Consider the following 21,567-nt stretch of genomic DNA (forward strand, 5'->3'; position numbering starts at 1 on the left):
ACAAAAGTATCTATATCCACAGTAAAATGAGTCCTATATCGACATAACCTGAAAGGCCACTCAGCAAGGAAGAAGCCACTGCTCCAAAACCACCATAAAAAAGACAGACTATGGTTTGCAACTGCACATGGGGACAAAGATCGTACTTTTTGGAGAAATGTCCTCTGGTCTGATGAAACAAAAATAGAACTGTTTGGCCATAATGACCATCGTTATGTTTGGAGGAAAAAGGGGGAGAATTGCAAGCCGAAGAACACCATCCCAACCGTGAAGCACGAGAGTGGCAGCATCATGTTGTGGGGGTGCTTTGCTGCATGAGGATCTGGTGCACTTCACAAAATAGATGACATCATAAGGTAGGGAAATGATGTGGATATATTGAAGAAACATCTCAAGACAGTCGGAAGTTAAAGCTTGGTCACAAATGGGTATTCCAAATGGACAATGACATCAAGCATACTTCCAAAGTTCTGGCAAAATGGCTTAAGGACAGCAAAGTCAAGGTATTGGAGTGGCCATCACAATGCCCTGACCTCAATCCTATCGAAAATTTGTGGTCAGAACTGAAAAATTTTGTGCGAGCAAGGAGGCCTACAAACCTGACTCAGTTACACCAGGCCTGTCAGGTGGAATGGGCAAAATTCACCCAACTTATTGTGGGAAGCTTGTGGAAGGCTACCCAAAACGTTTGACCCAAGTTAAACAATTTAAAGGCTATGCTACCAAATGCTAATTGAGTGTATGTAAACGTCTTTAGCCACTGGGAATGTGATGAAAGAAATAAAAGCTGAAATAAACAATTCTCTCAACTATTATTCTGACATTTCACATTCTTTAAAAAAAAGTGGTGATCCTAACTGACCTAAAACAGGGAATTTTTACTAAGATTAAATGTCAGGAATTGTGAAAAACTGAGTTTAAATGTAGTTGGCTGAGGTGTATGTAAGCTTCCTACTTCAACTGTATATACCATATATATCTTGGCTGTATTGGGTACTCCTATTTATCCTACAATAGCCCAATACTGGAAACTACAGTACATGGAAAAATGACCAAAGCCGCACTTAGATTTGCTTAGCATGGAGCCCTGAGGTGTGGTGCAGTAATCTGTTCTTGGGTACTCCTCCTCCACTTTCCCTGATAAGCAGAGAGGTGCAGGGCTAGAGGGCACCAGAGAGGAAGCTGACATGACAGACTTTCACACTTTGTTAACCCACTAATGGACATCCCTCCCCACCACTAACCCCTTCCTTGCACGGATTTGTCTGTTTTAGCAAAACTGAGGAAGGAAATATAAGGCAGGAACAGATAGGTCAAAATTGGTCTACTCTGGTTTTGGCACGTGCACTCTAGCCAACAGCTTGCAGATACAGTCAGGTAGGCTAGTCTACATGTTGAGATTATTATGGATAAGAGCAAGAATGGTTTTATTTGTTAAATGGCAGTCAAGCATTGTTCATCATGTCAAGACCCTTGATATTTATTGGAAAGGAGCATCAAGCTCATCATCATCCACTTTCACAACCCTATGAAGTTCATCATAACTTATTTAATCTTTAGCATAATAAATGGTATAGTTTCCTGAGTCATGGACCAACCGCCATATTGAATGACTCTAAGTTTGCTTCAATATGATGGTTATTATATCAATATTTGCGAATAATGGCAATTCTACCGCTATTTCTCGCATACTTAATTTTACAGACACAAAATGATCCCACCATATCAAACGAACAAATTCTGTCGGCATTTATAAAATTGTACTGAAACTTCCTGTTTCCATCTAAGCTGTTGTGATTTTTTGTTGTTGTACGATATGACTTTACTCTTAAAACTGTGGATGGAAATGTGCTAACAGAGACAGAGGAAATAATGTTCAATGCTATGGTGGCACAATGCCAGAGCTCTCCATGATTTCCCTCGTCTGTAGTGGAACAAGAAAAGGTTTTCTTGTTACCGTTTGGCTTTGATCTGAAGGTCATAGTTAAATATGAAATATTCAGTGATCAAGCAAGTGAAAAGGGTATATAGCAGCATCTGCTAATCTATGCTAGCACAAAATACAGTGCCTTCAGAAAGTATTCACACCCCTTGACTTTTTCCACATTTTGTGTTACAGCCTGAAATTAAAATGGATTAAATATAGATTGTTTGTCACTGGCCTAGACACAATAACCCATAATGTCAAAGTGGAATTATACTGAACAAAAATATATATGCAATATGCAACATACATAGGCCCACCCATTTGGGAGCCAGTCCCAGCCAATCAGAATGAGTTTTTCCCCACAAAAGGGCTGTACCACAGACAGAAATACTCCTCAGTTTCATCAGCTGTCCGGGTGGCTGGTCTCAGTCGATCCCGTAGGTGAAGAAGCCACATTTGAAGGTCCTGAGCTGGCGTGGTCACACGTGGTATGTGGTTGTGAGGCCGGTTGGACATAGTTCCAAGTTCTCTAAAATGACGTTGGAGGTGGCTTATGGTAGAGAAATTAACATTTAACTTTGTGCAGTCAGCATACCAATTGCACACTCCCTCAACTTGAGACATCTGTGGCATTGTATTGACTGACAAAACTGCACATTTTAGTGGCCTTTTATTGTCCCCAGCACAAGGTGCACCTGTGTAACGATCAGGCTGTTTAATCCGCTTCTTGATATGCCACACCTGTCATGTGGATGGATTATCTTGGCAAAGGAGAAATGTTCACTAACAGGGATGTAAACAAATTTGTGCACAAAATTTGAGAGAAATAAGCTTTTTGTGCATATGGAACATTTCTGGTATCTTTTATTTCAGTCGGTCCCATGAAACATGGGACCGACTCCTTACATGCTGCGTTTATATTTTTGTTCAGTATATGTTTTTAGATTTTAAATGTTTTAATTAATATAAATATATAGCTGAAATGTCTTGAGTCAATAAGTATTCAACCTCTTTGTTATGTCAAGCCTAAATACGTTTAGGAGTAAAAATGTGCTTCACAAGTCACAAATTGCATGGACTCACACTGTGTGCAATATTAGTGTTTAACATTATTTTTGATTGACTACCTCATCTCTGTACCCAGACACACAATTATCTGTAAGGTCCCTCAGTCGAGCAGTGGATTTCAAACACAGATTCAACCACAAAGACCAGGTAGGTTTTCCAATGCCTTGCAAAAAAGGGCACCTATTGGTAGATGAGTATACATTTTAAAAGCACACATTGAATATCCCTTTGAGCATGGTGAAGTTATTAATTACACTTTGGATGGTGTATTAATACACCCAGTCACTAGAAAGATAGACAGGCATCCTTCCTAACTCAGTTGCCGGAGAGGAAAGAAATTGCTCAGGGATTTCACCATGAGGCTAATGGTGACATGAGTTTCATGGTTGTGATAGAAAACTGAGGATGGCTCAACAACATTGTAGTTACTCCACAATACTAACCTAAATGACAAGAGTAAAAAGAAGGAATAATAAAAACTAAAAACAAAAACATGCTTCCTGTTGTGACGCACTTAGGCGTAGTGGGTGCGGAGATTGGCGCAGGAGCCAGAAGGTACAGAACAATGCTTTAATTTCCGGCATAGAGAAATTAGTACACGCCAATACAGGGCACACATAAACGACCGGCCCAAAAACAGGACCTAACCAGTCTGGAGAAAAAACTAAACTGAAACGCACTACCACACACAAACAACAGGGGAAAAATAAGCCCGCAGACAAAGAGCAGGCGGGCCTTACCGGCTTAAATAGCCCAACTAAAAACCTAAACAAGAAACAGGTGTAACCAATAAGACATAACCAACAGAAAAGGGAAAAGGGATCGGTGGCAGCTAGTAGACCGGTGATGACAACCGCCGAGCTCCGCCCGAACAGGAAGAGGAGCCACCTTCGGTGGGAGTCGTGATACCTGTTTGCAACAAGGCACTAAAGTAATAGAATAAAAATACATGGAAAAGCGCTACGCACAGGCAAAATCATATAGGATAACCTAGTTCAGTATGCTTTCCAACAGTCATTGGGAGACAAATGAATCTTTCAGCAGGATAATAACCTAAAACACAAGGCCAAATATACACTGGAGTTGCTTACCAAGACAACATTGACTGTTCATGAGAGGCCTAGTTACAGTTTGGACTTGAATCGGCTTGATAATCTATGACAAAACTTGAAAATGGCTGTCTAGCAATGATCAACAACCAACTTGGCAGACCTTGAATAATTTTTGTAATAATAATGTGCAAATATTGTACAATCCAGATGTGCAAAGCTCTTAGAGACTTACCTAGAAAGACTCACAGCTGTAATCGCTGCCAAACATGATTCTAACATGTATTGACTCGGTGTGAATACTTTTGTAAATTAGATATTTCTGTATTTCATTTTCAATACATTTGCAAACATTTCTAAAAACATGTTTTCACTTTGTCATGTGATTATGGGGTATTGTATGTAGATGGGGAAACTAAATCTATTTATCAATTTAGAATTCAGGCTATAACACAATGTGGAATATTTCAGAGGTTATGAATACTTTCTGAAGGCACTGTAATTGGGGATGTGTTCTCAAACCACAGCCTTGGAGAGTCATTTAGGGATGGAAGAAAAAGGGACAGTGATTCTGGGGGAGAATTCGATAATGAGTGTGTTAGATATAGATATGGAGAAATAAAGGGAAATATAGAAAGGAGAGAAGTGTGTGTTTATAGGTTACAACTGTTGCATCCTGTTAAGTTGTACTTTCTCTGCATTTTACATGTGCTCTGTCTCTGCATGTCTATAAGTGAGCAGGGCAGAGGCGAGGAAAACCGACATGGCACAGCACTGGTGTCATCTTGGCCACAAGGGAGATAAACCTCTTGGTTGAAAGACAGTTCATTGGCAAATGTGATTTACGTGGGGCGTCTCCCTTTCTGGTTTTTCTCCTAGAATTATTTGTTTGTTTGTCAAAGGGATTTGTTGAGTTTATTGATCTGTAAACTGCTGTTGGATAAGAGGGCATAGAAGAGAGGAAAGATAAGCTGAGGAAAGAATAACACAAAAATGTGAGGGGGAAGGAAGACAATGGGGTGAGGAAAAGACTGCAGGATTCAACAGCTCTTCAGGGAACAGAGGCAGGATTAGAGCGGCCACAATGTTAATGGCTTTCACATGGAAATGTACAGAATGCATTTTACACTCAAAACGGCATTTTGCTTCACCTACACAGCTATAATGTACGGGGTCCTAGCTTGATTTTAAATTGAATATCGGAAGGCAGTAAATGTTATCTGCCCACACCAGGTCTCAAGAAATGTCTCTCTGCTATTACATATGCCTGATGATGAAGAAATGGCAGTAGGTTGTCAGTCAGTCACCAAGCAACACTTTTGTCTTGACACAATGAAGATGGGTGGAAAATATTTTTGAAAAGATATGACAATCATACATTTTACACGAGTGAGAGTTATGACGACATGCACAAAATAGGGAAAGGGGGATAGGTAGTCAGTTGCACAACTGAATGCTTTCAACCGAAATGTGTCTTCTGCATTTAACCCAACCCCTCTGAATCAGAGAGGTGCGAGGGGATTCCTTAATGGACATCCACGTCATCAGCACCCAGGGAGTAGTTGTTAACTGCCTTGCTCAAGGACAGAACAACATTTTCCCACCTTGCTGGCTCGGGGATTGGAACCAGCGACTGGCCCAATGCTTTTAACCACTAGGCTATCTGAGGCGGAGAGACAGTGTTTCCGTTTTAAATCTATTAGCTGTAATGATCCCGCGGTAAGGGAATCAGCTCAGTGGCAGTTTGACCACGAAGAGATTGGGCACTCATACAGCACAGTTTGTGCCTGCTGTCTCATGCCTCCAGAGATCAGGGACTAAAATACTGCCTAGTTTAAAACCGTTCAACTGATGTCTCCTCACTGGACAGATGTGCTGCTCAGAATGAATGAATGAAATGTGAGTTCTGTATATGCTGTATAATACTAGTCTATTTTATTAAGTACTTCATTTAAAATGTTTTTTAGATGGCCGTGAGGTGTTTTTGGATTTTGAGTTCCTGCTGTGTGCATTTTGTTTTGGCCTTTTCATTTTTTACCAAACGGGGATGCAGAGCACGTACCTCCAGGGTCAGGGGCCCCCAGATAGCACATGATAGAAAGATGTGTAGCATTGCAGGAAATTAGCTTTAAAACTGCAACATTTTGTCTCAGCCTCATGGCAAAATGTAAATAAAAGCATGAGATGAGCTGTAAAACAGCACATTTTCCCCCTGGCCTGTGGCAACAGTGTAGAATTGCAGGAAATGTGCTTTGAAACTACATTTTTTCTCTCTGCACCATGGCAATATGTGTTGAAATGCAGGAAGTTAGCTGATTTCCTGACCCCCTCAGTGGGCCCCTGGAGGTCGTTGCCCCGTGGACCCAAATGCAGTAGTCAGGCGGCCCTGATCATGGCCTTCACATGTCACAAACAGTTGGTCTCAGAAAATATATTCGCTCACATCATGAGTATGGTTACCTGCACACAATAATGACATTATTGTGGATAGTCAGATTAATATAACAGTTCGACTAAAATGTTATGTTAGTTAACCTATATGTATTGCAAGAAGAACGATTCTCCCTAATAATCCTGTTTACATGGACACATCTGTAATCAGGCTTGATGGCACTCTGATAAACGCAGAAAATCGGCAATCAAAATAAACGTTCTACAACAGCGACTGTGGTATTTTTGGGATGCATATTTGATTCTGAGTTCGGACATAAAAAAGTTTGTTTGTTAAAACTACTAAACGCATACATTCAGTTGTTCGGAACTCACTTCAAAGAGGTAGGCTCTCTAGACTAGTGCTAGCACATCCACAGATCAAATGCACAGCTGGAACGCCGGTGTTTAGATCTGCCTAATTCGAAAGATTGCTGGTGTTTTAGTTGGCGTATGCTTACTTCGATTTTGACTTTACGCCGATGAAGATAAACAGAGTATGTTTTTTTACATGATTATTGCATAATCTGCCTACTGCCATAATCAGTTTAATCTATAATTATTACTGTGCATGTAAACGCACTGTGTGTGTGTAACCTGATATACATGTTCAACCCCGATATTTTATGAGAAAGATGCATGCACTCAACAACTGGTATAATTTCTCTCAACATAGACTGTTGGACATGCTTTTAAATAACAGATCCTCTATGGTAGAATTATTTACCACTGTGCTAATTGCTTGATAAGAAATATTTGTATGGAATTGGCAATATGTATATTGTTACGTCATGCCAATAAAGCTAATTGAATCGAAATATTTGTATAATAGATCCACTCCTCCTCTCTCGCATTATCTCTCTCCTCCCTCCCTCCCGCTCCAGTGGAAACGAAAGCCTACCCCTGTGCCGGAGTAAGACAGCGCCACGAGATGAACACACACACTTTCATACAAGCACAGTTCCAGCGTCAGGCAGTCAGTCTCTACTCGGACTGGCCAAGGCTGCCTCAGGCTATCCAGCGCAACACTGAAATAGACAGACAAGGAATACAGTCATGAAACCAGACATACACACACAAACAATAGGGGATCTACAGCTGTGTGAGGAGCCGAACACACCCTCAGACCAGACGAAGGGAAGCAGAGTGTGTGTGCGCGTGTTTCTTTGACCCGTGGCTGTAGAGGATTTTCCTGGTGTGTGACGGCACAATACTTATGTCATCTCGCTTTCTCTACCTGATGCGGTGGGATTTCCTGTCCCTGGAGTTCAACAGCTGACCCACGCAGGCATAGAATCAGCTTCCCTGAGTTGGAAACCTGCAACACAGCTAAAGGTGCTGAGCAGTTGCTGGTACTTTGCTAGCCTTTCCTTGGACTATTTTCTAATTCAGGCAAAAAATTACACCTTCTCATGCTACAACTATGAAACCACAGGCACATTTTCTGCAGAGATAGGCTACTTTGTCTGACACAGCAAATAACCGACTGTCATGGTTTAGCCTAAAATAATTGAACCGGGAAAGCCAACGTCAACTTTGTCCAGTCTGTTTTCTTTGGTAATAAGAGGTGGGAGCTAGTACCTCTCAAATGACTGACTGTGGCTGTACATTCATTCGGTTGATTTTCCAATTTGATTTGTTTCTTATTTCTTTGGGCGCAACTAAAAGGAAAAACACAATTGACGTTTTTTTTGGTCGATATCCCCGGCTTTCGTGAACCACGCGTAGTACCTCTGCCCACACAACTCGAGCCTCGCAGCTGATATTTCACCTCAGTCACTGACAGTCACATGTGCCAAGACGTCGTAATAAACCAGAGTTTGACATGGAGGGAGAAAACTCCATTTAAGGTAATTGTATTGTATTTAGGCAGATGTCAAATATGTTTTTGTAGCCGCAACAAATTTGAATCCATGTTAAATTATATCGGCTACAGCCAGACAGTGCACCACGTTTTCCAAAATGACTTTTGAGTTTAGGCTATGATGTGAGAACAAATACTTAGGCTTAATATAAAGCTAATAGCTTTACAAAACCAGGCATACCGTCCTTATAACGTTTTAGGTTTTGCTATGTATACATTTAGTAGTTTTAAATATGTGTTATCTCCTAGAAAAAGCCTTTATTGATTTCAGACATCAGTTTATCATAACCCTATGCGCCCTATTACTCAATTGTTTTTGATAAAATACTTTATAAACAAGATGTAGCCTATAGCTTCAAATGAATCAAAGTAATTGCCCTCAGATTGAACACTGTTCTATCTAGCCTACATGCATGTGAAAATGGCATGCAAGGCAACTTCGATTATTGCTAAATTGTTTCGGGTATTTGGTGGTGTACCAGGCTTTGATGCTAAACAAATTTCAACGAGTGCAGTTTAACAGTTAAATCAATGCATATCCTGTCAGGTGCAAGCTCAAGGGTCTACCAGTTTGATAGAGGCAATTAACAACCATGTAATTGTCTAAGAAAGTTCACCTTCACTATAACTTACTAAAGGAAGCTGTGACAAGTATTTTGTCACACATGTTGACATTCTTTGATGCATGGTTAATTATTCCGTTTATATTCTCAACTCCTGAGTATATATCTGATTTGAGGGATCAGAACTGCCCAGTAACTCAGTAACTCCAGTCTGGTATAAGGGAGTCACCCTCTCACAGATGTTCTATAACATGGCAGTGCAAAGGCCACTCAAACGTGACATGAAGAAAAATAGTTTGAGGGAATTCAGTTGTGACGAAGCAAAACAGCTCTTTGAACAGAGTTGAACAGATATGCAGAGACTCCAAACTGTGTGTGTGTGTCTGTGTGTGTACAAATGTTTCCCTATGTCTCCCTCTTTAGCTCTACAGGATAAATAATTCACAAGGACATTATTCAGCAGCCTAACAGGATGAGGATGCAGGGAGAGAAACTGTTGCTGGTTCTTCTTCTGCTGCTGGGTGCCTGTCTCCAGTGGGTCCAGTCTGGCATGTCCTCCCGGCACCGTGATTCACACCGACGCCCCAGAGAGCACCGGGACCATCGGCAGCACCGGAACATCACGCTGGCCATCATCCTACCACAGAGAAACACTGCCTACCCCTGGGCCTGGCCCCGTGTGGGTCCGGCTCTGGACCGAGCCATCAACACCATCAACGCTGACCCAGCTCTCCTCCGCGGCCACCACCTGGGTTACGTGTTTGAGAACAGCGAGAACGAAGAAGGCATCTGCTCTGAGTCCATCGCCCCACTCATGGCTGTTGACCTCAAGTTCGCCCACGACCCTTGGGCTTTCATTGGGCCGGGCTGCGACTACACTTCCTCCCCAGTGGGCCTCTTCACCACCCACTGGGACATCCCCATGGTAACGGCGGGCGCCCCAGCCGTGGGCTTCAACGGCATCAACATGTACCCGTCCATCACCAACACGGGCCCCACACACAAAAAGCTGGGCAAGTTCGGCCTCCATATCTGCAAGCACTTTGAGTGGAAGGAGCAGGTGCTGCTCATGTTCAGTGATAACAAGAAGGATGACCGGCCGTGCTACTTCGCTGTGGAGGGCCTCTACACAGAGCTGCACTTGAACAACATCACCTCGGTGGACCTGGTGTTTGAGGAGAACACTGGACCTGTCAACTACTCTGACCTGCTCCACAACATCAAGCAAGATGGCCGAGGTGAGTCCCCTACGTTCACTACACATTATTCACAGCTTTGTATTCTACATATTGTGAGAGCAAATCCGTTAATGTTCAGTGGGTTGGCACAGTGGAACTTGTTTCATTATGGTTAGGCTTGTCAGCCTAAGAACAGCCTAAAAAGAACCTTCTTGGAGCATGTTATTTATTCAGCCGAAGCCCTCATGACATAGATTTCTTTGAATTTGTTGACACAGCTGTACAAAAAGCTGTATGTGCTTGTTTTCACATTTACGATTGCGTGTGTGTCTCACTTATTACCTATGATATTTGTTGTCTCTTGCCCTCTGAATGATTCGTAGCAGCATGTCTTGTTAAGCGTGGATATTAGCTTTTGATCATTGCTGCAGGGCATGAATGCACCGGCAGCCTGAGCAAGAATTATGAGCTCAATCGATGCTGTGCAGATCAGACAACTCACTGCTGCAAATGGCCTGTCCTCAGGACAGACAGAGATAATAAGATCGGCGTCATTAGATGTTGCAGCAGTTTTATGGACCCCTCAAATTTTGTCCACTGAATGAAAAAATAAAAATATATATTTTGAAATATTTTTTATTTAAAAAATTAAAAGAAATTCCACTGTATTTTGGTTCAGTTTACCCTTCTGCTGCCTTTGAGGAAATGGGCACAGTGAGTACAATGCAAATATAATCCATTGCTACTCCAATCTATCACTTTCTTTGCAAAGTCAAGTGAGTCAACAAATAGATAGATAAGCCTCTCGATTGGTTCCCTATGAGCTTCCCTCTCCCGTTCCCACACGGGTATAAAAACGTCTCCAGAGAAGACATTTATTAACAGAGGTCAAGAGCTGTCCGACCTTATAAGGGAGCTGCAGTCAACATATCAGATCTGTAGGTATTTCCTGCTAAACAGACTCCGTCATTGGGCTAATTACCCTGGCCCTTTGCTTTTTGTTGGTCTGCAGTTCATCATATTTAACCAGAGGTGAGCAAATTATGGACTTAGTCAAATTAGGGATTTGTTCAAAAACTGGTAATCCATGTCCTGGAATTTCTGTTCAACAAGAAAGCATGTGTGACTTAAGATGTTTCTTTTTGTTTTCACACTGTGAACTTTGTTGTTTTGGTTACATGGATCCAAATGTGTACTTTATGGAGCGCCAGAATACTGTTGTCTTTGGTTTATTTCAAATTCACAGTCAACTGGGTGTGATTGATTAGGGCTTTTAGTTAAGGTTGTCTGACTGAGATCTGGTAGAATGGCCACACTAATTTGAAAAAGGACATGGGATCAGAGCTAATTGTAAAGCCATGCATTTTGATGGAGTGCAGTTGACCTGTGTGCGCAGAATTTCTGAGTTGTTTTATGTATTTAGGTTAAAGGGGCAATCTGCAGTTGCTACATCCATGTTTGAACTTATAAATTAATTATATGTACTCATTGATACTTGAAGAATATTACTTATAAATGCCTCATATATAAGCAAAGTAAATATGAACGATATAGCCTCAAAACATGCTTAAATCTATTATTTTGATATCATGGATGGTCAGTCCTTGCATCCATAGCTCTGTCTATGAATTTGAGAGTGGTTATATTTCTCCAGCCCCATCCCTTAGCTTTTTACCGAAACAGGGACCGGAGATGACTTTATTGTTTTAACTACTGATTGCCACTGTAAAGTGTCTGTTTGGCATTAACAGTCAGGAAATGTTTAACCCAAAGACCTTCGTAGACATGTTTTTTTATTGCTCATACACCTGCCTGGGAAAAAGCCATCATAAGGGATGCAATGGTTCATTAGATTGGGACCAGTGTAAAATATAATTAATATCTGAGTAAAAAGGCCGTTTCCTGAATATAACCTCCGCCATGGCCCAGTTAGGAATCAAAATAAACTAAACTCCCACGGTATTTATCAGAAAATCTTGTATGCTTGAAACAGCCATTTGTACAACTCCATTTAGAAGAATACCCATGGAAGAGTTATAGTGGAAATATGACTGACTCAAAGAAGAATAGACTAAGTCATAAAGTAGCAAGTGGAACATTTGGGTTAGCCTACACAGTATATGAGAGTACAAGAATACTTCCTGATTGTAAACTCTGTTCTGTCAGAGCACACAATCAGCAGCTAATTTCCATGTTGTTGTGGTGGTTGTCTGTTTGTTTCAGAACAGCAGATGGTTTGAGGATCAGACAGACCTGCTTTATATTCAGAGTTCATGCATTGCTTTTCTCCGCGTGTGGAAACTATTTTCACAGCTCAGAGACAAGTAATACCACAACAACACCAACACTCATCTCATGCTATGGTTGGAGAGAGTGAGGTGCAGGAGTACTCAATGTGCAAAAAAATAATGTGTGTGTGGTGCGAAAAGATAATGTAACAACCTACCCAGCCCACCGTAACACATAGACACACATCTGTCACACTCACCAGCAGTAATGTGACCTTTTCCTCAGCACTCATCAAGAGAGAGGAAGCCTTTCACAATATGTCCCCCCACCTCACCACCCCCTGCCGCCATCCCCAGGGACCAATAAATAAATACTCACACAATTATGATGAGGAAATGACGCCAGAGACGGTTTACGTGCTGCAAGGACCTCAGTCTGTTGTTTGGGTGCATTAATTGTCTCACCAACAGTTGCTTCTCTCAATTGCCCCTTTTAATGTAAAATAACATGGCTTGGATTGTTTTGGACTGGTTTCATTCTTGCTTCAGGTGCCTTAACAATAATCCAGGAGAAAAAGACAGAAAGTGTGGTCTCTCATGTAAAAAACATTGTATATTTTTTTGAACTCAGTCGAGGTCTCAACTTACTTGAGTTAAAATACTATAATATACAAGGTGCAATTTCTAAATATGGTTGTGGATCAGCCGTTTTTCTCTTGTTTTGTCAGTCGCCGATAGCCAGTCAATTAGCCCATGTCAGCTAAAATTATTTTAGATTGTTAAATTAGTTTAGCTGCCAGCTATTTATAATTGTTAAGCATGGATGTGGGTGTGCAGATCCGTGAGCAACCTGTGGCCCCTCATGATCAGTTCAGATATTTGTGGCCCCCAGCCCTATCAAAGTTGCCCATCCTTGACTTAGAACATCCAGTTTTGTTGATTTTGTATAATAAAAAACTGATTTTGAGAGCGAAAACCTAAAAATAGGGAAAACAAAACTGAGAAAAATAAATTTGGGAAACACTCAACAGAATTAGTCAAGAAATAAAACAGATTTTATAGGAACACTACAAATGCCCTTTAGTTGATTGAGCACTTTGACCCCCTCTTCCAGCTCCTTTCAAAATAGGATCCTTACCAACCCACCACTGCTACACTGCAGGGAGCAGGATGGAGATGGTGGTGTATTTAATATTGATCAAGTTTAGGGGTTTAAATAACACAACGTTGGTAACTCATCATATAACTTGTAGAAGAGCTAAGCCCAGTGGACTGGGTGGGTGTACATGGTGTGTGAAATTTAATAAGGGGCCATTTTCTGAAATGTCAAAAAGATTTAGTCAACAACAACAACAGAAAATCAGCCATTTGTTTCCCCCAAGAGTCCTTTCATGAGCACAGCATTTACCAGATGCAATAATTATAACCATAACAACCAATATAATAATTAATCATGATGTTTTTATGAGATAATCTTATACAGAAAGGAAGAGTTGAATCTTGTGAAGGATTTCCTCCAGTCCACTGGTCATGCATATTTTATGAGTGGATTTGCACAGTCGACTGCACTTCTTTTAAATTATTTTGGTGTTAATTCCTTAACATTAACCTGTTATTTCACCAGGTAGGCTAGTTGAGAACAAGTTCTCATTTGCAACTGCGACCTGGCCAAGATAAATCATAGCAATTCGACACATACAACAACCCAGAGTTACACATGGAATGAACAAAACATAGTCAATAATACAGTAGAACAAAAGAAAACAAAGAGTCTATATACAGTGAGTGCAAATGAGGTAAGATAAGGGAGTTAAGGCAATAAATAGGCCATGGTGGCGAAGTAATTACAATATAGCAATTAAAACACTGGAATGGTAGACGTGCAGAAGATGAATGTGCAAGTAGAGATACTGGGGTGCAAAGGAGCAAGATAAATAAATACAGTATGGGGATAAGGTAGGTAGATGGGCTGTTTACAGATGGGCTATGTACAGGTGCAGTGAGCTGCTCTGACAGCTGGTGCTTAATAAAGCTAGTGAGGGAGATATGAGTCTCCAGCTTCAGAGATTTTTGCAGTTCGTTCCAGTCATTGGTAGCAGAGAACTGGAAGGAAAGACGACCAAAGGAGGAATTGGCTTTGCGGGTGACCAATGAGATATACCTGCTGGAGCGCGTGCTACGAGTGGGTGCTACTATGGTGACCAGTGAGCTGAGATAAGGTGGGGCTTTACCTAGCAGAGACTTGTAGATAACCTGTAGCCAGTGGGTTTGGCGACGAGTATGAAGCAAGGGCCAACCAACGAGAGCGTACATGTCGCAATGGTGGGTAGTGTATGGGGCTTTGGTGACAAGACGGATGGCACTGTGATAGACTGCATCCAGTTTGTTGAGTAGAGTGTTGGAGGCAATTTTATAGATGACATCACCGAAGTCGAGGATCGGTAGGATGGTCAGTTTTACGAGGATATGTTTGGCAGCATGAGTGAAGGATGCTTTGTTGCGATATAGGAAGCCAATTCTAGATTTAATTTTGGATTGGAGATGCTTAATTTGAGTCTGGAAGGAGAGTTTACAGTCTAACCAAACACCTAGGTATTTGTAGTTGTCCACGTATTCTAAGTCAGAGCCGTCCAGAGTAGTGATGCTCGACGGGCGAGCAGGTGCGGGCAGTGATCGTTTGAATAGCATGCATTTAGTTTTACTTGCGTTTAAGAGCAGTTGGAGGCCATGGAAGGAGAGTTGTATGGCATTGAAGCTCGTCTGGAGGTTAGTTAACACAGTATCCAGAAGTATACAGAATGGTGTGTGTCGTCTGCGTAGAGGTGTATCAGAGGATCACCACCAGCAAGAGCAACATCATTGATGTATACAGAGAAGAGAGTCGGCCCGAGGATTGAACCCTGTATTACCCCCATAGAGACTGCCAGAGGTCCGGACAACAGGCCCTCCGAATTGACACACTGAACTCTATCAGATACAGTAAGTAGTTGGTAAACCAGGCGAGGTAATCATTTGAGAAACCAAGGCTGTTGAGTCTGCCAATAAGAATGTGGTGATAGACAGAGTATGAAGCCTTGGCCGGGTCGATGAATACTGCTGCACAGTATTGTTTCTTATCGATGGCTATTAAGATATCATTTAGGACCTTGAGCGTGGCTGAGGTGCACCCATGACCAGCTCTGAAACCAGATTGCATAGCGGAGAAGGTACGGTGGGATTCGAAATGGTCGGTAATCTGTTTGTTAACTTGGCTTTCAAAGGCCTTAGAAAGACAGTGTAGGATAGATATAGGTCTGTAGCAGTTTGGGTCTAGAGTGCCTCCCCCTTTGAAGAGGGGGATGACCGTGGCAGATTTCCAATCTTTGGGAATCTCAAATGATACGAAACAGAGGTTGAACAGGCTAGTAATAGGGGTTGCAACAATTTCGGCAGATAGTTTTAGAAAGAGAGGGTCCAGATTGTCTAGCCCGGCTGATTTGTAGGGGTCCAGATTTTGCAGCTCTTTCAGAACATCAGCTATCTGGATTTTGGTAAAGGAGAAATGGTGGGGGCTTTGGCGGGTTGCTGTGGAAGGTGCCGGGCAGTTGACCGGGTTAGGGGTAGCCAATTGGAAAGCATGGCCAGCCGTAGAGAAATGCTTATTGAAATTCTCAATTATAGTGGATTTATCAGTGGTGACAGTGTTTTCTAGCCTGAGAGCAGTGGGCAGCTGGGAGGACTTTACAAGTATCCCAGAACTTTTTTGAGTTGGTACTACAGGATGCAAATTTCTGTTTGAAAAAGCTAGCCTTAGCTTTCCTAACTTCCTGTGTATATTTGTTCCATATTACCTGAAAAGTTGCATATCACGGGGGCTGATCGATGCTAATGCATCAGGATGTTTTTGTGCTGGTCAAGGGCAGACAGGTCTGGAGTGAACCAAGGACTATATCTATTCCTAGTTCTACATTTTTTTGAATGGGGCATGCTTATTTACGATGGTGAGGAAGGCACTTTTAAAGAATAGCCAGGCATCATCTACTGACGTGATGAGGTCAGTGTCATTCCAGGATACCCAGGCCAGGTCAATTAGAAAGGCCTGCTTGCAGAAGGGTTTTAGGGAGCGTTTGACAGTGATGAGGGGTGGTTGTTTGGTCGCAGACCCATTATGGATGCAGGCAATGAGGTAGTGATCGCTGAGATCTTGATTGAAAACAGCAGAGGTGTATTTGGAGGGCGACTTAGTTAGGATGACATCTATGAGGGTGCCCGTGTTTAAGGATTTGGAGTTGTACCTGGTAGGTTCATTGATAATTTGTGTGAGATTGAGGGCATCAAGCTTGGATTGTAGGATGGCCGGGGTGTTAAGCATGTCCCAGTTTAGGTCACCTAGTAGTACGGGCTCAGAAGATAGATGGGGGGGCAATCAATTCACATATGGTATCTAGGGCACAGCTGGGGGCAGAGGGAGGTCTTGTTTCTGGAAAGGTGAATCTTTAGAGGTAGAAGCTCGAATTGTTTGGGTACAGACTTAGATAGTAATACAGAACTCTGCATGCTATCTTTGCAGTAGATTGCAACACCGCCCCCTTTGGCAGTTCTGTCTTTTGACAGATTCAAGGATTCAGACACGGCTAAGACATCCGGGTTAGCAGAGTGTGCTAAAGCAGTGAGTAAAACAAACTTAGGGAGTAGGCTTGTTAATGTTGTTTCCTGTCAGAAATTGTGTTTCTGGGAGTAACAAAGCTCTGTCTCTGTGATGGTAGTGTAACAGTGTTGCTTCCGTCCATCTCCTCAAACCAGGGACTCTATGAACACATCGACAACTGTCACCCAGGAGGCATTGTTACCTATTGCTCCACATCACTAATTGAACGCCATTTCACATACGCTCCAGTAGGAGTAGTTCTCCTCTGAGGAGGTTGGCCTACATAGACTAATCGATAAATGAATGCTGTGTGTGGAAGGAGCACAGTTTATTTCAGGACAGCTCTGTTTGGTTAGCTGTTTTTAACATCTGGAGTAGTAATCTTCCCCGCATTGTGTGTGTGTGTGTGTGTGTGTGTGTGTGTGTGTGTGTGTGTGTCTGCCACCATTATCAACCAACCCAATTGACTACGCTAAAAAAGAGCAACAGCCAAAAACATTTGGCAAAGTCTGAATTTTTTATCTACTTTGCTGAAATGGTTGGACAGAACACAACCATACATTTATCAATGTTGTAACCTTTTTGCACAATACCTGGTATTATGAAAGATTCTCGTTTAGTTACACAAGCCATGGAATCATGTGAGTGGGGTGTTTATCAACACAGTCCTGACCTGAATTTAGAGTTTCTGGGGTGACATAGAAAAAGTGTGAAAGTGACTTTTCATTTGGACTTTGATATTAGCAAATATATTTGAGCAAAGGTGAAATGTATCACTAAATGATGGACCCCATGTGGACACAGCTCTCCCCTTGCCACCCCCTCTCTGCCACACCTCTACCTTGCCCTTCTCTTTGCTCTCCTCACCCCCACCTTGGTATGCTAATCAGTTCTATTTTGGAACAGGCTGTTTTAATCAAGGACGGTGTAGCTCCACGGGTGGTTCAGTATCAGTCCCATTCATCTTATTGATGAGAAACTCTATCTACTGTCAAAGCCATACAGTAAAGATAATCACTTCCAAAGAAAGCCGAATCAAAGAAAGGCTGAGTTATTTTCCTTTTCACTACACACACCCACATGCCCAGTGATTACATAACTTCTATAGGTTAGTGAGAGTACAGTATGCGAGTAGCAAAACTATGCACTGCGTATCCAAAAGCAAAGCATGGCTTGTTAATCATTAGTTGAGGAATTATACAGCATCCAATTGCTTGACGAGATAGGAGCACTCAATTCATCCCAATGGGATTTCCTGTCTATAAAGAAATGTATTTTTTTCGCTACTGCTACTCTCTGTTCATCATATATGCATAGTCACTTTAACCATATCTACATGTACATACTACCTCAATCAGCCTGACTAACCGGTGTCTGTATGTAGCCTCTCTACTTCTATAGCCTCGCTACTCTATATAGCCTGTCTTTTTACTGTTGTTTCATTTCTTTACCTACCTATTGTTCACATAATACCTTTTTTACCTTTTTGCACTATTGGTTAGAGCCTGTAAGTAAGCATTTCACTGTAAGGTCTACACCTGTTGTATTCAGCGCACGTGACAAATAAACTTTGATTTGATTTGAAATGTCTATACACAGTTCCAAGAACATCACACTACCTGTGAAAGGGAGGGGGGATTTTTCAATTACCTTTCATGGTGGCAGATCTTTGTAGAAAGTGTTGATGAGCGAGAGAGTTTTGGCAGTTGAGCTTGTTAACACAGTGTTAAGAGGGTTGTTGACATCACCCTTGCCTCGACATGACTCCTTCACCCCATAGCTTGGACTTCTCAAAAGGGGTGACGCAAGACCCTGGAGCTTCCATCTCACCTCCTCCTAACGCTATGGTTGCCGAGGCAGAAGGTGCCCATGCTGAACCTAACTACCCACAAGGCCTTGCCTTTCCCTTTTCTCCCCCTTAGCCCCCCCGGCCCCGTCCATCTGGCTTCAGTTAAAAATGTATATTCTGGAATCCTGGAGAGGCAAGGAGAAGGAGGGGAGCCAGACATGTAGGCCTTAGAGCCTGGGGGAGATCGTAGTGATGATGGTTTTGGTTGGTTTTTAGATTTGTTGGTTTGCATGAATACACACAGATGAGTCAACACACACGTTTAGTTATCTTGGTGAGTTTAGGCCTGCTGTTCATCACAGGTGGAGTCTGGAGTCCCGGGAGGGACGGAGGCTGCTTCTGCCGTAATGGTTCAGCTTTGAACACACTCCTATGCCAATTTAACATTTAACAAAGCTTTTTATAGTTAGACATTGTATAATTGGATGTTTTCTGTATGATGTTGGATTTTCACTCTTAGAAAAAAAGGTGCTATCTAGAACCTAAAAGGGTTCTTGTCAGATGGTGAGTGTAGCTGGTGCATGAAGTCAGACGCAGGAGAGCAGACTGAGTGAGCAACGTACTTTACTCAACAAGGCACAAGGTAACAATTACACTTGACCAAAACGGTAACGCACGGGTGAACACAGCACCCGTCAAAAAACCAGCCATCAAACTAAGCCTAACTGAACATGTAATAATCCCGCACAACACCGTGGGGGAAACAGAGGGTTTAAATACAGGAACAAATAATTGTGAAATGGAAACAGGTGTGTGAAAACAAAGACCAAACCAAAGGAAAAAGAGAAGTGGATCGGCGATGGCTAGTAGACCAGCGACGCCGAGCGCCGCCCGAACAAGAAGAGACACCGACTTCGGCGGAAGTCGTGACAGTTCTTCTGTTGTCCCCATAGAATAACCTTTTGAAGAACCCTTTTGGTTCCTTGTAGAATATTTTTGAATCCAGAAAGGTTTCTATATGGAACCAAGAAAAGGTTATCCTACGGGGACGGCCAAAGAACCCTTTTGGTGTTTAGATAAGAGAGCACAGCTCTAAACTAGACACTGAATTGTAGTTTAGTCATGGCTAGTAATTCCATGCTGGGGACAAATCTACAGACTTCTCTACCATTGGTGGGGACCATTAGTTTCCAGGGAGGGAAAAGATTGGGTGAAAAAAGACAAACATTCCCGAAATACTTCTAAGTTGTTTGTTGAAATGAAAAACAACGTTGGGGTTTTAGGCTGGGTTTCTGTACAGCACTTTGAGATATCAGCTGATGTACGAAGGGCTATGTAAATACATTTGATTTGATTTGATTCAACCAGTTTTTTCCCAGTGAGATGGTGACTGCATGGACACATAGAGGGGTTGTTTGGAGTGAAGTACACAGTGACATACTGGTACATACTGTTACATCATTCTCATTTATTTTGCCAGCTTCGGGTCCCCATACACTGGTCTTCTTGCTATCATCCAAAGATCCCAATAGGTATGCCTAGCAGCAATGTTTCTAAGTAATATCCCGCATAACAATATTAATTGGGATTCACTTCCACTGTTTGCATATCGCAATTTGTAATTGTAATGCAACAAGATAATGTAATGTTTAATCAAGAACCATGGAAGTCTGCTGTCTCTGTCACTTGACTGCGGAATTGTCTGTGTGTTCAGGAGGAAGTTGACAGGTCCTACATCACAGTAATTCAAAGACTTAATCAAGTGTCTTTGTTTCTCTGGAATGTTTTGGGAGATTACACTGACACAGAGGGATTGATTATGTTATCACTTACCAATTTATAGGAAAGGAAGAAGTTGTGTGGGGTAGTGAGAGACAGAGTAAAGAGGGATACAGAATTCAACGTGGCGAACATACATCCGTGACTCGATAACAGCCAATTAAGTTATTAAATAAAACATTTTAAAACGTGTAAATATATAATAATGGTCCATCAGCCTGTCGCTACTCTGCGGCTGTGGACTCTGAATTAAGTTAAGAAAAAAAAATGAAGGTGGAGGGAGAGAAATAAATAGAAAAAGTAAGAACTGTTCTTATTCCTTATCTCTCAATGTCACCTTCTGCTAACCTTGTGTGAAGGTAAACAAATCAGACAGGATGGTGTGGTGATGTGTGACACACATTCTATTCGCTATCTCCGCCTCACTCTTGCTCTCTCACCCTATCGTTATGGTATCAGCTGGGCTATCCACAGTGAAACCACTACATCATCAGCTCTTCTGAGGTTCGAAGTTCAAAGTAAATGTCAGACCGCCTGAAGATGATAGTGGAAGTGTGTGTGTGACTGTGCACTTATCAGGCATGAAAGGTATGTAAAGTCACAGTGTTTGCTCCGCCTGGTGCCGGGATCAGGGGTCAGGCCTGTGCTTTGCCCCCTTGTACCGCTCTACACTCCTCTAGCCGTGATGCCATCCTGGTTTGTTTCCATCCACTCATGTTGCACATTGGGTCAGCATTCATAAGAAAATCAAGGGTGTCAACAGCTTGTCTTACACCAAATGTTATATATCTTGGTGCCACTACAAGTTGAGTGTGGCACCAAACAACTGGTGGCGCCATTGTTTGTAGGGGATCCAGATATGGATGGAGTCTCACCAGGAGGAGGGCACTCAGACCCTCCTTCTACTTATAAGTCTCCTGAGCCCAGGGCGACCCGGGAGATCCATTTTAGTCTCCTTAGGTTTGTTGGTTTGGTTCCACTGCTCACTTCCTGACCAGGGCCATTTAACCCTGAAACAATAGAGCCGCCAGGACAGGAAGTCCGTGCTACAGGAATGTCATCACG

General features: G+C 42.2%; 1 protein-coding gene across 2 annotated transcripts in view; it reads left to right on the plus strand.

The window, feature by feature from the left end:
* The first annotated feature begins 7,376 nt into the window (after positions 1-7,376).
* LOC115140990 (atrial natriuretic peptide receptor 1-like) overlaps positions 7,377-21,567 on the plus strand; it is a 66,962-nt gene continuing 52,771 nt past the window's right edge. The window contains exons 1-2 of one of the 2 annotated variants that reach the window (XM_029679544.2): positions 7,377-8,324; positions 9,325-10,139. In XM_029679544.2, coding sequence (XP_029535404.1) covers positions 9,374-10,139 — 766 coding nt within the window. In that variant the 5' untranslated portion in view covers positions 7,377-8,324; positions 9,325-9,373. The remainder of the gene's footprint in view (positions 8,325-9,324; positions 10,140-21,567) is intronic. The other variant, XM_029679545.2, reaches the window with a different exon arrangement.

The sequence above is a fragment of the Oncorhynchus nerka genome, linkage group LG14 (genome assembly GCF_034236695.1).
Source record: "Oncorhynchus nerka isolate Pitt River linkage group LG14, Oner_Uvic_2.0, whole genome shotgun sequence".
In the NCBI taxonomy this organism is placed as follows: domain Eukaryota; kingdom Metazoa; phylum Chordata; class Actinopteri; order Salmoniformes; family Salmonidae; genus Oncorhynchus; species Oncorhynchus nerka.